Here is a 17,010-nt window from a genome sequence, read left to right on the forward strand (position 1 = left end):
GCACGCACGCACGCACGCACGCACGCACGCACGCACGCACGCACGCACGCACGCACGCACGCACGCACGCACGCACGCACGCACGCACGCACGCACGCACGCACGCACGCACGCACGCACGCACGCACGCACGCACGCACGCACGCACGCACGCACGCACGCACGCACGCACGCACGCACGCACGCACGCACGCACGCACGCACGCACGCACGCACGCACGCACGCACGCACGCACGCACGCACGCACGCACGCACGCACGCACGCACGCACGCACGCACGCACGCACGCACGCACGCACACACACACACACACACACACACACACACACACACACACACACACACACACACACACACACAGACACACACAGATAGAGGGATACATATACATTTCGTTTTCTTTTATTTTATTCATGTATCATAATTCTAGATTAAGTGTAAATAGTAACTATAAACTAGAATTTTAGCCAGTAAATTAGAGTTAATTAGCTTAGCATATGTTATATAATAGTTATGTCTAAAGGAAGAGCGGCGTCACCCAACACAGGCACTTTTGCTTGCAGGTTTTAAGAACAATTATTATGTACCTGGTATACAAAAGACTATCAAAAGTATTAGGTACTAGCTGTGCCCGCGGCTCCGCCCGCGTGGAATTCGGTCTGTGTCAGTAAGCGGCTAATTTCTAATCCTAATTTCTCTCCCTCTCCCCTGGAGGCGGAACTTGAAGTAAAGTTGACAGATGGATATTGCTAGAGGACTGTATCCACTGTGTCCCGATAAAATATTTTACAATTACCTTATTAAGCCCCAAGAGCCTAGGCTCTTAAATAGAATTAGGCTCGGGGGCTAAAGAGCTAAATAGCCTTTTAGCCTTTTAGGCGTCAAGAGATGAGGCGAGCCCTAAAAAAAGAGCTAAAAGGCTCGAGTCCTTTGGATCTGATATATATACGTCTAGCGTATGCTTACATGTGTGCGTGGCTGCGCCCACCACGACACCTATCCGTCAATAAACCAGTGCATAACTAGCTACCGGTTGTTTCACTTGTGCCCATAACTACGTATCTAACAGTGGCGACGAATACCCACATTTAAGCAAAAAGTAACATGTCGACTGGATTATTTGGAATTTTGACCAGTTTTGACCACAATGGACAGGAATGGAAGACATACAAAAACCGCCTGACACAGTGGTTTGTGGCAAATGATATCACCGATGCGACAGACGCGACTGGAACAAAGCGGAGAGCTATATTGCTAAGTGCACTCACGGAGGGTACGTACAGACTCGCTGCAGATTTGGTTTTGCCAAAGGATGTACAAACGGTGCCCTACGATGATATCATAAAGAGTTTGGATACCCATTTCAACCCTAAACGAGTTGGGTTCAGCGAGAGGCATAATTTCTACGCAGCGGTACAGCGTGAAGGCGAAACTCACTCGCAGTGGGCCGCGAGACTTCGTGGTCTGACGTCGCTTTGTGCCTTCAATAATGTGGAAGAAACGCTACTCGGTCGCTTTATTATGGGAATGAGGGCTTGTTACGAAAAAGAAAAGCTTTACGCGCAAGATTTGGCTGGCCTTACGCTTGGCAAAGCTGTGCAGTATGCCGAAAATGTTAGCACCGCGCGCGCAGCTGCCGCCGCCAGCGCGAGCGGAGCTGGCGCATCTACCGCGGGTGCCGCGGCGCTGGACCCGCTATTAAAAATTTCGCGCAGTGCTAGTGCCAAGGGACCGGGCGCTACAAAGAGTAGCCGTGTAGGGAAGCCTAAGTGTACCATATGCGGGTATACCAATCACAAAACCGCGGAGTGTCAGTATAGTGATTATGTGTGTAAGAAGTGTAACGTTAAAGGTCATCTACGTAGGATGTGTCCATCCAAAGTGAACTACGTAGACAATGGAGCCGGAGACGAGGACTTCGGAGACGATGGTGAGGTATTTACTATACGTTCGTTGCGGGGAGAACCAATGGTAGGCACTGTAACTGTTCGCGGATCAAAATTAAATTTTGAAATAGATACCGGTGCTGCCGTAACTGTAATTTCAAAGGATATTTATGAAACATACTTTAAAGATGTGCCATTGGGTCCCCTACGAAGAAGGCTGGTTACTTATAATGGCGATAACATCGCATGTGTAGGCGTTGTGCGGTTGCCTGTGTGCTACGACGACTGCACACATTCGTTAGACATACATGTCGTACGAGACGGCGGAGTGTCTCTTCTAGGTAGAGATTTTATATCAGCCTTTCAATTGGAACTTGTACGAGTTAATCGCTGTCACCAATTGTCTTCAGTTGAACAGCTACAAAAAAAATATCCTAGATTGTTTTCAAATTCACTAGGCTGTTTTAATAAACACAAAGTCAGACTGAGGCTCAAAGATAACGCGAAACCGGTTTTTATTAAAGCGCGGCCGATCGCATTTGCATTGCGCGATAAGGTAAACAAAGAAATCGATCGGCTAGTACAATTAGGCATTCTAAAACCCGTAAACCATGCCGAGTATGCTTCGCCAATAGTCCCAGTGTTGAAACGGAATGGCAGTGTCCGACTGTGTGCGGATTATTCCGTTACTTTAAATAAGCAATTGATAGTCGACCAGTATCCCTTGCCAACGGCAAAAGAATTATTTGCAAAGTTGTATGGTGGCATTAAATTCACTAAACTCGACTTATCAATGGCTTACAACCAATTTGTTTTAGATGACGAGTCACAGCCGTACACTTGCATAAATACATCTCGGGGTCTGTATATGTATACTCGGTTGGTGTTCGGTCTCGCCAGCGCGCCGGCCGTGTTCCAGCGCGCCATGGAGGGCGTGCTGGCCGGCATGGAGGGCGTGCTGTGCCTGCTCGACGACGTGCTCGTCACGGGCCGCGACGACGCGGAGCACGCGCGCAGGTTAAACGCCGTGCTCGAAAGGTTGCAAGACGCAGGATTGACGTTGCAACAGGAAAAGTGCGATTTCTATAAAAATGAAGTTAGTTATTTGGGCTATGTTATAGACAAAAACGGCTTACATAAGTCACCCGATAAGGTCGAGGCAATAGTAAAGGCTCCCGTTCCGAAAAATGTTAGCGAGCTCCAATCATTTCTGGGGCTAGTAAATTATTACAGGAACTTTGTACCAAATGCGTCGTCAATTTTGTGTCCTCTTTATGACCTTTTAAAAAAGGGGTCTAAATGGCAATGGAAGGATGCACACCACACAGCGTACATGGAGATAAAAAAATGTATAGCATCAGATCGGGTTTTGGCTCACTTCAATCCGGGGGCTAAGCTATTTTTGACAGTAGATGCTGGGCCCCGGGGCCTTGGTGCGATTTTATCGCAACTGGACCCCGGAGGCCTAGAGAGGCCGATTTCTTTTGCCTCGAGGACATTGTCGGTAGCCGAAACGCGATACTCTCAGCTTCAAAAGGAAGCTACTGCTATTATTTTTGGTGTGCGTCGCTTCCACCAATATTTGTATGGAAGATCAGAGCCGTTCGTCCTTCGCACAGACCATAAACCCCTGGTATCGATTTTTGGACCGTATAAGGGTATTCCAGAAGTGACCGCTAATCGCCTCCAAAGATACGCAATATTTTTAAGTGCGTATAATTACTGCATTGAGTATGTGCGAAGTGCTGACAACAGCGCTGATTTTTTGTCTCGCGCTAGTCTCCCGGCGCCAGCACCTGCACCGACAGACGAGCGCGCGGGCTGCGCGGGCGCGCGGGGCGCGGCGCAGGAATGTGCTGACGGCGCGGAACCGTGCGATCGCGCCGCTTACGTACATTTCGTCCTAAGTGGAAGTCTGCCTGTCACTTTCTCGGACGTATGCAAAGAAACCCGTAATGACGTTAATTTAGTTAAAGTACGTAAATATATAATGGAGGGGTGGCCAAACAGAGTTAACGATTTACAAATTAAACCTTACCACTTATGTCGAACACAACTGTCATACGAAAATGGATGCATTATGAGGGGTCACAAGGTTGTAATTCCATACACGTTACGCGAAAAAGTGTTATCAGAGCTCCATAAATCGCATCTTGGTATAGTGAAGACTAAGGCGGAGGTTAGGTCTAGGTTTTGGTTTCCGGGCGTGGACGAAGCTGTAGAACGAATGATAGGGTCTTGCGATATTTGCATACAGATGCGACCTGCGCCTGCCCGAGTCAAGCCCGTTCCGTGGACACCGCCTAAGGAAGCGTGTAGTCGTGTCCATGCCGACTTCCTTGGCCCAATAAATGGTCGAATGTACCTAGTGCTGGTGGATGCGTTCTCCAAGTGGCCAGAAGTGTACGACATGGCCAACACGACTACATCCACTGCCACTATCGATAAATTGTATGAATTTATGTCCAGATTCGGTATACCGCTAACTTTGGTAACGGACAATGGCACAGCTTTTTGTTCCCAAGAATTTCAATCTTTTTGTAGTCTTAATGGAATAAAGCATGTTACGTCACCGCCATACCATCCCGCAAGCAATGGTCAGGCCGAGTCTTATGTGAAAGTAGTTAAAAAGGGAATACGGTCTAGTCTTATGTCGAGTAATAATGTTAAACAAGCGAAAATGGAACTTTTAAAATATTTGTTTGATTACCGTAATTCGAAACATACTACCACTGGGTTCTCTCCCGCGCAATTAGTCTACGGACGTAAAATGAGGTCACGCATAGACCTTTTATCCCCACCCTCACCGCTGCCCTCGTCTGCGGCTCCAAAGTCTGATAAGCCCGATGTTCAGTGCTCACAGGATAATAATAATGTAACTAACCGGAAACAATTCGCAATTGGCACCTTTGTACTCTATACAAAAAATGTAAACAATAACAAAATTACGTGGGGTAAAGGAACGGTACAAAAGCGAATAGGAAAAGTTATGTATTTAATTAAAGACTGGGATTCTCAAATAAGTTATCGTAAACATGTAAATCAATTAGCATTGTATAAAGGTCACCTAGGAGATGCTAATGCATGGGACTATGACGATTACGATATACTTACACACTCACCGCCTGCGCCGACTACTACGCCGTCGCCGACTGCTACGCCGTCGCCGCCAACACTGCCGCCGCCGCCGCCGCCGCCGCCGCCATCGCTGCCGCCGCCGCCGCCGCCGCCGCCGCCATCGCTGCCGCCGCCGCCGCCACCGCTGCCGCCGCCGCTGCCGCCAGGGCGAGCGGAGCTGTCACCGTCGACGCCAACGCCGCCGCCGACTCAACCCATGATGTTGCCATCGCCTCACCAGAATGAGTCAGGCCGTACTCACCCCGTGGAGGAGAAAGAGTACAACGAAGACGAGGAAGAGTTTCATGAGGCAGAATCCGACAGTGGGCCGCCTCCAGGCGATACACGGAGAGTGATGCGTCCCCGTCCCAAAATAGATTTTAAGAAATATTACTAATGTTAATTTGAAAATTAGGTTAAAGGATTAATAGTTTAATAGGTGGAGGGATGATATATATACGTCTAGCGTATGCTTACATGTGTGCGTGGCTGCGCCCACCACGACACCTATCCGTCAATAAACCAGTGCATAACTAGCTACCGGTTGTTTCACTTGTGCCCATAACTACGTATCTAACAGGATCACTACCTTTATCATATGTTAGAAAGTCATTGAAAAGGCGAGCGAAGCGAGCGCGACAATTTTTCGATGTAAAAAAACGCAATTCGATAGACAGTTGTACATGTTTACTTTTAGTATGGAAATCAGTCACATCATTATATCACGAAAATTTAATGTCACCTTTATGATATCTTAGAAAGTTATTGAAACCGCGAGCGAAGCGAGCGCGAAAATTTTTCAATATAAAAAAACGCAATTTGATAGACAGTTGTACATTTTTACTTTTAGTACGGAAATTAGTCACATCATTTTATCACGAAAATTTACAGTGCCGCAACAGTTACGTTGCAACAGAGTACCTAATGCTGCTGCAGTCGCCACCCGAATGTCACCTTTATCATATCTTAGAAAGTTATTGAAAACGCGAGCGAAGCGAGCGCGACAAATTTTCGATTTAAGAAAACGCAATTGGATAGACAGTTGTACATGTTTACTTTTAGTATGGAAATCAGTCACATCATTATATCACGAAAATTGAATGTCACCTTTATCATATGTCAGAAAGTTATTGAAAACGCGAGCGAAGCGAGCGCGAAATTTTTTCGATATAATAAACGCATTTTGATAGACAGTTGTACATTTTTACTTTTAGTATGGAAATCAGTCACATCATTTTATCACGAAAATTGACAGTGCCGCAGCAGTAACGTTACAACAGAGTAATGCTGCTGCAGTCCCTGACCGAATATCACCTTTATCATATCTTAGAAAGTTATTGAAAACGCGAGCGAAGCGAGCGCCAAAATTTTTCGATATAAAAAAACGCAATTTGATGGACAGTTGTACATTTTTACTTTAAGTACGGAAATCAGTCACATCATTTTATCACGAAAATTGACAGTGCCGCAACAGTAACGTTGCAACAGAGTACCTAATGCTGCTGCAGTCGCTACCCGAATGTCACCTTTATCATATGTCAGAAAGTTATTGAAAACGCGAGCGAAGCGAGCGCGAAAATTTTTCGATATAAAAAACGCATTTTGATAGACAGTTGTACATTTTTACTTTTAGTATGGAAATCAGTCACATCATTTTATCACGAAAATTTACAGTGCCGCAGCAGTAACGTTGCAACAGAGTTCCTAATGCTGTTGCAGTCGCCACCCGGATGTCACCTTTATCATATCTTAGAAAGTTATTGAAAACGCGAGCGAAGCGAGCGCGAAAATTTTTCGATATAAAAAAACGCAATTTGATAGACAGTTGTACATTTTTTCTTTTAGTACGGAAATCAGTCACATAATTTTATCACGAAAATGGACAGTGCCGCAGCAGTAACGTTGCAACAGAGTAATGCTGCTGCAGTCCCTGACTGAATATCACCTTTATCATATCTTAGAAAGGTATTGAAAACGCGAGCGAAGCGAGCGCCAAAATTTTTCGATATAAAAAAACGCAATTTGATGGACAGTTGTACATTTTTACTTTTAGTACGGAAATCAGTCACATCATTTTATCACGAAAATTGACAGTGCCGCAACAGTAACGTTGCAACAGAGTACCTAATGCTGCTGCAGTCGCTACGCGAATGTCACCTTTATCATATGTTAGGAAGTCATTGAAAACGCGAGCGAAGCGAGCGCGAAAATTTTTTGATGTAAAAAACTTATTTTGATAGACAGTTGTACATTTTTACTTTTAGTACGGAAATTAGTCACATCATTTTATCACGAAAATTGACAGTGCCGCAGCAATAACGTTGCAACAGAGTACCTAATGCTGCTGCAGTCACTACCCGAATGTCACCTTTATCATATCTTAGAAAGTTATTGAAAACGCGAGCGAAGCGAGCGCGACAATTTTTCGATATAAAAAAAACGCAATTCGATAGACAGTTGTACATCTTTACTTTTAGTATGGAAATCAGTCACATCATTATATCACGAAAATTGACAGTGCCGCACCACTAACGTTGCAACAGATTACCTAAACGTGCTGCAGTCGCCACCCGAATGTCACCTTTATCATATGTTAGGAAGTCATTGAAAACGCGAGCGAAGCGAGCGCGAAAATGTTTTGATATAAAAAACGCATTTTGATAGACAGTTGTACATTTTTACTTTTAGTATGGAAATCAGTCACATCATTTTATCACGAAAATTGTCAGTGCCGCACCAGTAACGTTGCAACAGATTACCTAATGGTGCTGCAGTCGCCACCCGAATGTCACCTTTATCATATGTTAGGAAGTCATTGAAAACGCGAGCGAAGCGAGCGCGAAAATTATTTGATGTAAAAAACGCATTTTGATAGACAGTTGTACATTTTTACTTTTAGTATGGAAATCAGTCACATCATTAGATGTCACCTTTATGATATGTTAGAAAGTTATTGAAAACGCGAGCGAAGCGACAATTTTTCGATATAAAAAAAACGCAATTTGATAGACAGGTGTACATTTTTACTTTTAGTGTGGACACATTATTTTATCACGAAAATTGACAGTCCTGCAGCAGTAACGTTGCAGCAGAGTACTGCTGCTGCAGTTGCCAACCGAATGTCACATTTATCATATCTTAGAAAGTTATTGAAAACGCGAGCGAAGCGAACGCGTAAATTTTTCGAGAATTTTTGGTGCCCCTAGACAATGGTGCCCTAAGCAAGTGCTTATTTTGCTTAAAAGAAAATCCGGCACTGCAAATGACAGAGGTCAATGTTTTTTTTTTCAAAGTACCCAACTTCGTGGCCATTATTAAGTGCTTAAGGAGGCGATACGTATGAATATGGATTTGATATGGATGCGATATAATTACAATTAGGTATAATTCATGACGGAGAAAATAAATAATTTTATGCAATTATACGCGTGTTGATATGTGTGTTTATTTTACCACTACGTAACTATGTAAACTCATTTTTAGTTTTCTTGGTTACTTAATGTTTACTCAGCTCCCCAAAAGATGGCACTGTGCAATGAGGGGCAATTAATTTACTGTCGTTTAATTTTGTTGTATTATTAAATCAACACAATTATTCAATTAAATTTGTTGATATCCGTACGATTGATTGAAATTTTAGAAAAGGGGTCTTCTAAACTTAGAGTTAATTTGGCAAAATCCTTCCTCGGTGACTTATTTATGTCACATCGTATTAAATTCAGCGCCATCTGTTAGTTTACCAGGGTACTCTATAGTGTTAGCACATATTTGAAAAAAGTTTGCCCCTCCTTCCTAAGTAGCGCCATACGATTTAGGGGCAAACTTAAGTCAATCGAGTGTTGTGGCTACCCCCCCTTTTAGGGGTTGAATTTTTATAGCCTATAACCTGGCCGGGGATTTTCTCGACAGATTAGTAAAGTTTTCATCAAAATCCGTTCAGCCGTTTTCACGTGATGCGCGTTCAAATAAACAGACAAACAGATAAACAGATAAACAGACAAACAGACAAAAAATCTAAAAACTGTTGGAACGTGTTCTGTTATCAATTCTAAGTCTCCCCAGCCAACTTTTTTTCAAATATCTTCCATGTACAGACTTTCGACCCTCTTCAGCTTTATTATATGTATAGATAGATTTTAAGAACCTATTAATTTCGAAGTCATGAAAGTTTTGGGTGGGTCTGTATTAGGTTCTCATACAGCTTATTACCGAGTGATGTCTTTTCTAACCATCGTTAAACGGTTCAATTCAAATAATTTTAAAACTCATTTACGACCAATAAAAATGAATAGTTATCTTGTATTTTTTTAATACAATAAATATGGATGGTTCCAAATATTACAAAACAATGGTAAAAATAAATTTTATAACCATACTTATGTTTTTATATCAATACTTGAACGAGTTTCTCATATAAGGGTTTCTAAGAAAACGTCTGAGAAGGTGTCTAAAATTGTCATCAAAATGAAGAGTTATTGAATAGATTTCATACCACGTTAATAGCTCTTTATGTTCAAGCTTGGATGTCTTGAGTATTAAATAAAAATCGCAGATACTTAAAAAGCTTCTAATTAAAGTTCTACAAAGGTACTTAAGGTTAAATTGTATGTATAAAAAAATATATTTGCGTGTGTGACGCGCACATGAGCTTGTATCTCAGAGCCTAAGATCCTAATGGTTGGCTAGGCGTGTCGAGGCGGCGGGGGGCGCGGCAGTGGTCAACTGGTTTAGCGGTGTACGGTCCCCGCTTCCCCTTCGGTGGTAGGAGCCGCAACATCCTGGGGGCCCTTGGAGGCGTTAGCCTTCAAGGCTTCATGGGTCTCGTCCAGCAGAGGGCAGAGGTACTTCACACCTCGTTTATAGGTGCCCGTTACAGTAGCAACTTCGGCTACTCGCGAAATCCCGTCAGCGCCAGGAAACAATTTGGCGATTCGTCCAAGTCGCCAGTGCAGTGGAGGAGTATTCTCTTCCTTGATTAGGACCAGGTCACCCAGTTGAAGAGCTCGTGCTGGAACACGCCATTTCGTCCGTTGCTGGAGCTCTTAGACGTATTCCATCTGCCAGCGCCGCCAGAAGTGCTGTCTTAATGCCTCGAGCCTCTGAAACCTATCTAAACGGTTTGGGTTTATATCCGCGAGGTGGGGCGACGGCAACGAAGTGAGCGCGCGGCCGATGATGAAGTGACCTGGGGTTAAGGGTTGGAAATCGTTTGGAGAGGACGATAAAGGACACAAAGGACGACTGTTCAGGATAGATTCCACCTGACTAAAGAGAGTTGCCAATTCTTCATATGTTAAATGAGCGTTACCTAATATACGATTGAGGTGAAATTTTGCCGATTTTACTCCTGCTTCCCACAAACCACCAAAGTGTGGAGCATATGCCGGTTGAAATTTAAATTGTATTCCCTCATTTGCTGCAAAATTGCAAACCGTGTCTGAGTTTGAAGTAAGGTAATCGCTAATTTCCTTGGCCGCTCCTAAAAAATTACGTCCGTTATCGCAGAAGATCTCGCGAGGTCGCCCTCTGCGAGAGATAAAACGTCGCAGCGAAAGAATGAAAGAATCCGTCGACAGCGTGCTTACTGCCTCTAAATGCAAACATTTGTACCGGAAACAAACAAATATAGCTATAACAAATATAGTTATAGGTGGTTGAATATTTGACTAACATCAAAAGTCAAGTAAATGTGCATTTATATATGAATATAAGATCGCCCGAATCTAAAATGCCGTTTCCGTTATTACCGAGGTATACCTCGAAATTAGGTATCACACAAAGAAAATGGAACCTAACACCGAGGTTTTTAATTTCCTATTTTTTTCCAATTGCCGAGCAAATATCACAAATAAAGTATTTGGGAACCATAAAGATAATAACTAAGAATCAATCTCAAGTCTTAGTCTTTCCATAATATTTACCATTATTACGCTAATCACTAAATATAATACGCGTTTACTTACTTGAGGTGTTGCGTGTTAGTATGGATCAACCAAATCTTGCGCTCCTGATGCGTTAGTTTAGTATTTTCGACTTTTTTGCGTGATGTTTTCGTAGCAATGTTATACTTATTCGATAGTCAAACGATAAGGCTTTATTTCTGTGTTCTTAGATTCTAAGAAAGTTAATAAGCTTTCTTATTAAACGCTATTTTGTATATACCGCGGTAATGAATGCCAATTTTAATGGGGTCGTTAATAGGGGTTCTTACCTTAGTACAGAAATTGGGACCGGTTCCGCCGTGGCGGGGTGGCCCAGGAGTTCAAGGCGTTAGCCCGGATTGCTAAAGACGCCGGTTCGAATCCGGCCTTCACCAATGGAGGGCTTCGTCACTTTTTCTTTAATATTATGACATGTATTTCAGTTTATAATTTATATGTAGTAGTGTGACTACTTAAAAAAACACCAAAGTTGTACCTATTCTTATGTTTACATGTAAAATAAAATAATTATTTCTTCTTTTTTCTTTTGGCACCGGTTATTTAGTTTCTGTAGATTGTCCTGCTTTGCAGTATAGGCCTCCCCAAGATTTCACCATGTCAGTCGGTCTCTTGCTATTCTCATCCATGTTGTTCCTGCTATTTTTTTTATGTCATTCTCCCATCTACAGTATTGACCACCATATTTCCTCTTATTGTACTTTGGACACCAATCCATCACATCTTTGGCCCATTTGTCTTTGTTTGTTCTTATAATATGGCCTGCCCGGGCCCAGTTCCATGTAAATTTTTTGATGCAGTGTTTTATATCAGTAATTTTTGTTCGCTGCCTTATTGTTGTAAGTGCTATCCTTGTAATGGTTTACCGTTATTTCTAATTAAAATTCTATAAAATAAGAAATAAACTAAAACCTAAATATAACTATAAATTACTATAATACACATTTCATACATATTATCTAAAAAAAATATACAAAAACCTTAAAAACTAATAAATAACATAAAATAAACCTACGAACAAACAGAATTGACGACTGCATTTGCTATTAGATAAAACTAGATGCGAATACAAAGGACTACGTCACCCGCTCACGATAAGCGATGTGCTCCAGCCAGCTAATGAGACACATACGCGTCCGCGACATTCCTACCACGGCTTTAACAGCGAGAGATCAAATCGACTAAATACAGAGATACAATTTTCAAGTCATGATGTGACAAATTTTTAGTATGGTGTAAAATTTATTCTAATATTAAATGTGTTAAGTTAAGTTCCATTTTCCAAAATAGGGTGAGTGTTTTGAATATTTTGTAGTTTTAAGAGAAAGGTAACTTTCATAGTAGTAAATTAAGGAATCATTTTCTTCTTGCCATCACATTTTCATTTAGTTCTTACTGGGTACATTTGGCTATCACTATCTGCTTATTAACTGTAATTTTCCTATAAAAATAACGCTGGAAATAACAAGCTTCTCGAACCTTCTGGAAATATGTGTCTACCCACTTTATAAAAATCTTGTAGATTATAATCAAAGTTATGCATAATTCTAATTTAAATGTACAAAATTACATGCGAAATTGTAGTTAACATGCATTAATAATGTTTTTAGTTGCTTTTAGTTGTAGAAGTACATTTAGTAAATTTAACTTCACTTTCTTCTTTGTTTTAAATATAAAATGATGATTCTACTTGTGACTGCCACATCATTGATTACCATTTAATTCTTTGGGGTTCACTATACCAGCCTACTTTCTCATTAGCACATTAATTTGGCCTAAAATCCGGATGTCGCAGTCACTTGTACAAAATTGGACTTTTCTTGAAATGGCCATTTTACCGGAATTCCAGGGACCAAGACTGGGGTTGGAGTCGGAACCTACCCACCTGAATGCGCATGCTCCGCTACGATCTGGAAGGTTCCCGTGCTGGATCCGGAACCTTTGCTGAAGACGGCCACCTCCAAGTGCGACGTTCTGCGACGTAGTGCAGGGAAGTGACCCCTATCAAGGACTCGTTTCACCACTGTTAATTGCCAGCTCACAAAAGATCCACGACCTTGTCTTTCTTTTAGTTTTTAATTTTTTTTAAATTACATTTCGTAAAATTTATTCGAGTTAGTTTTCTTCCGTCCCATTTTGCAATCTACCTACTTCATGCGACGCGAAACGTCACATTGGCGCCCATACTGGTTATTTCTGAGCTGTGCATTATTGAAGCAAGTCCTTGGCTTTTTTTTCTTCTTGGTTTTCATTGGTGTTGGTGGCTTTCTAATATTAGCACTTGTAATTCATCTAATTTTTAAGTCTGATTTGAGCAGTTGTTTGGTACGTGGTCTGTTTCTCACTTCACATAGTTATAGCACATTGTTCTTGTTATAAATAATTAAAAAAAAAAACACTTTACACTTGACTTATTCTAATTTAAAATAATTTTAAAATTCTATTGTTTCTCACATTCCACTTACTAAGCAACTAAACCTAACTGCTTTTCTAATCAATTGTAATCAAAACACACACCTTTTACTTTAAGATTTAAACATGTCGTACCCTATTAAATATTTGTCACTACAAAAAGCTGAGCTGGAATATGAGGTGATTCTCAGAGGTGGTTCAACTGGTTCGGTACAAGACCTCCGAAGCCAGATAGTAAAATTGGCCATACCTCCTGAGGACGTTTTGGAATCACATTTAGAGCCTGCGGTTGACCTTGATGCTGTTAAAGACAGTCTAACAAAGTCCCAAACGATGCTAGCATCCCTCAAATCTAAATTTGATAAGACCCTGTTCTTGCGTACCGAAAATCTACTACATCATATATATCACAGACTAAGACGTATCTCAAACGTCAGTGCCGCGTTAGTTGACCAGCACAAGAATTATTGCACTACCTTTAACAACCAATACAAAGAAATTACGGCGTTGAGGCCGGCATCAACTTCAAATGCAAATGCAGTCTCAGTTTTGGAACCTGTACCCACGGCGGTGCTCCACTGTGATCGTAACCTGACCTCTGACTTGGCAAAACTAAAGTACTCTGGAAAAGCCTGCGTTTTTTCTTTCATTCAAAGAGTTGAGGAATTTGTAGAGGTTAGGAATATATCAAAAGATCGTGTATTGAAGTTTGCCTACGAGATTTTCACTGACGACGCATTACATTGGTTCCGTTGCAATAAAGAAGGTTTTCAAAGTTGGGACGATGTCGTCGTCCTATTAGAAAAAGATTTTAGTCCGAAGAATTACGACTATCGCCTGACTAATTAAATAAAATCTCGTACGCAAGGGGAACAAGAAAATATATCTATTTACTTGTCTATCATGCATGGCATGTTCGCGCGATTGGTTAAACCGTTGTCTGAGGAAGAAAAACTCGAAATTATCTTACACAACATCCGGCCATGTTATGCCAGCACTCTAGCCGCACAGTGTTTCGTCTAGAACAAGCTAGGTGGACAAAATAATTTTTTTGTGTTTTTGGGTAGTATTATGGTTAGTATTGTTCAATTAAATATAATTTACTCAAAATTTTAAAATACCATGAAAAAAGTAAATAAAATAACATAAAGTATATATTTAAATTAATTATATATTTTTTTACAAATAATTTAGTAACACAATAATAAACAAAATTTTACAGTTTATTAGATACATTATTTTTTATACTATTTACTTAAAAATGTACAAAAAAATAAAAATATAATATAGAAAATTAATTAAAACTTAACTTATTATTAATAATAAATTAATTATTAATCTGTTAATTATTAATAACCTAATAATCTGTTCTAACTCATGTATTATATCAGAATAATAATTGCAAGTTTTTTGAAGTTCTTCTGAAGGATATAACACGCTTGTACCTTTTGCATTGGGCAAATAATGATATGATGAATATTTATGATAATCAGCCTTCATTGACCACTTTTTAGTCTGCTTGTAAGTTTGTATTTGTCGATTTTGACTCAATATAATATGCTAATGCCTCATTAATACTTAGCTGCCTAGAATTCATTGAAGTACCTACTGTTGTCGTAAGAACAAGACTACGTTGGCTTATGTGGACTTTCTCTAATATTTTTTAACATTTTTGCCGTGTTCTATTTCCTGCCGATCACGAATCAATCGGGATTTCGGCAGCAGTTAAAACATAGGTACGTAATTGTACCAGATCTTTAACTCAGCGTTGTTTCGTTTTAAAAGAGGAACTTTTGAAGTTTAATTTGGGTCTTCCTGCAGGATTAACATTTTCAGACGACGTTGATGCACTTGGTCTAGTTATGTACACTCGTAATTCTATATTTTGGCCATCCAGACCACTTTTAAACTTTTCCACAAATTGCTTCTTTAATCTTGACGCCACTATTCCACTTGGTATTCAGTTTTGATGAATAACTTGTTAAAATATTTTTCAACCGTCCTTCAGACTCTTCTGTGAAATCTCGTTACTCATATTTTACCAATATAAACTGATACAGGTGGAAATTTTCGTAATTTTTCCTCTTATTTGTCCATTCTTCAAAAACCCCTTCCTTAAAATAGAAAAAACGTGTTCTGCAAAAAAAAAGAAAAAAAAATGTTATGCAAATTTCTGCAAAATGAAATATACACCATCATAAAATAGAATTATGCAAGTAAATAATATCAAAAATCTAGACCGGTGTCAAGCGGTGTCAAGTATTTGCTAGTCTATCAAAGTTCTAAAATGAAGAAAAAAAACACCACGTTTTTAAGTGCATATTTATTGCTCTATACGAGCATTATTACATATGAACATGTTTTTAAGTAAAATATAAAGTGCTTACGTTCAGTTATAAGATCCATCACCAAAACTTTTCACAAAATAACGTTTTACTTGTAAGAGATGTTGTTGAACGCATCACAAAATTGCAACTGATTTAATTGTGCAATTGCACTTACCTCATTAGCTGACTTCTGCACCCTATGACTCATAAAATTAGAAAGTTAGACATAATCTATTAATGGGTTTGGGGGTTTAAACATGTTGCTTATCTTATTTAATGACTCATTAGAGATAATTTGATAACGACTTTTGTCCACCTAGCTTGTTCTAGACGAAACACTGTGAGCCGCTTCACCTGAGATCAAGGACCTAAAGACATTAAAAACCCTTTGCTCAAACTATGAGGACATTCAGTCTCGCTTATCCTTGTTTCATGAACCGCCTAGGGTGACTTCTGAAACTCTAGCTCCAGAATTTGCCTACACTAAATATCATAAAAATAATAACTACTACACAAATAAAAACTACCAAAATACTAATTCAAATGAAAGACAGAAAAACTATTATAACCAAAACAAATATCCTAACTACTCGAGCTCTTACAACTACAACAAATCTAAAACTACAGAGGAAAAACCTACTACTACTAATGCTGTACAAGCAACAGCAAACAGTTCAAATAATGTCAACACTACTAGTAACTTGCGTAAGTACTGTCCTAGGTGTCGCACTGATATACACTCTTTGAAAGAATGCAAACAGCCACACTTCCCTATCTGCTTTAAATGTGGTAAAAAAGGTGTACGTTATCCTGATTGTAAATCCTGTAACCCTAAAGGTGCAAAAAACTAAATTTAGTGGATTGTAGTGTACATAATCTATCAAAGAAATCTAGTGAAAACTTTAGTGATTCAGAGTGGACATCTTGGCTCAACTTTATATCTAAATTTTTCACTTGCTATTCAGTCACTGCAATCCACGATTCAGATAATATACATAGCAGACCGTATGTCTCAGTTCAGATCAATGGTAAAACTATACATGGTTTGTTAGATACGGGTAGTGGTTATACAATTCTAGGTAATAACTATCATAAAGTTTTCTTGGAGCTCAACAGTGCGGATACGATAAATTTATTCGCAGCTGGCAGGCATAGACTAAACAATATTGGTATGATCAATCTGCCTGTCTCGTTCTTAGATCAAACCCACATCTTGAAGGCCTACGTCGTACCAGAAGTTGAAAACTCCTTGATATTAGGCATGGATTTCTGGAGAATTTTTGAATTGTTTCCTAAAAAACTAGATTCCGTAATTTTGCCTAGGGATG

The 17,010-nt window shown here is 40.2% G+C and overlaps 2 protein-coding genes and 1 long non-coding RNA gene across 3 annotated transcripts; all 3 read left to right on the forward strand.

Moving 5' to 3' along the window:
* Positions 1 to 941: 941 nt before the first annotated feature.
* On the forward strand, positions 942 to 5,542 carry LOC134805471 (uncharacterized). Its single transcript, XR_010146294.1, has 2 exons — positions 942 to 1,069; positions 5,329 to 5,542. It is a non-coding gene; the product is annotated as an uncharacterized LOC134805471 (long non-coding RNA).
* A 7,894-nt stretch (positions 5,543 to 13,436) lies between these two features.
* On the forward strand, positions 13,437 to 14,355 carry LOC134805468 (uncharacterized). Its single transcript, XM_063778766.1, has one exon. The coding sequence runs from the start codon at positions 13,482 to 13,484 to the stop codon at positions 14,202 to 14,204; it is 723 nt and encodes a 240-aa protein (XP_063634836.1). The 5' UTR covers positions 13,437 to 13,481; the 3' UTR covers positions 14,205 to 14,355.
* A 1,564-nt stretch (positions 14,356 to 15,919) lies between these two features.
* Positions 15,920 to 16,777, forward strand: LOC134805469 (uncharacterized protein DDB_G0283697-like). The gene is made up of 2 exons (XM_063778767.1): positions 15,920 to 15,923; positions 16,028 to 16,777. The coding sequence occupies exons 1-2, from the start codon at positions 15,920 to 15,922 to the stop codon at positions 16,531 to 16,533; spliced, it is 510 nt and encodes a 169-aa protein (XP_063634837.1). The 3' UTR covers positions 16,534 to 16,777.
* The last annotated feature ends 233 nt before the right edge of the window (positions 16,778 to 17,010 follow it).

This window comes from Cydia splendana, unplaced genomic scaffold (genome assembly GCF_910591565.1).
Source record: "Cydia splendana unplaced genomic scaffold, ilCydSple1.2 scaffold_117_ctg1, whole genome shotgun sequence".
NCBI classification, from domain to species: domain Eukaryota; kingdom Metazoa; phylum Arthropoda; class Insecta; order Lepidoptera; family Tortricidae; genus Cydia; species Cydia splendana.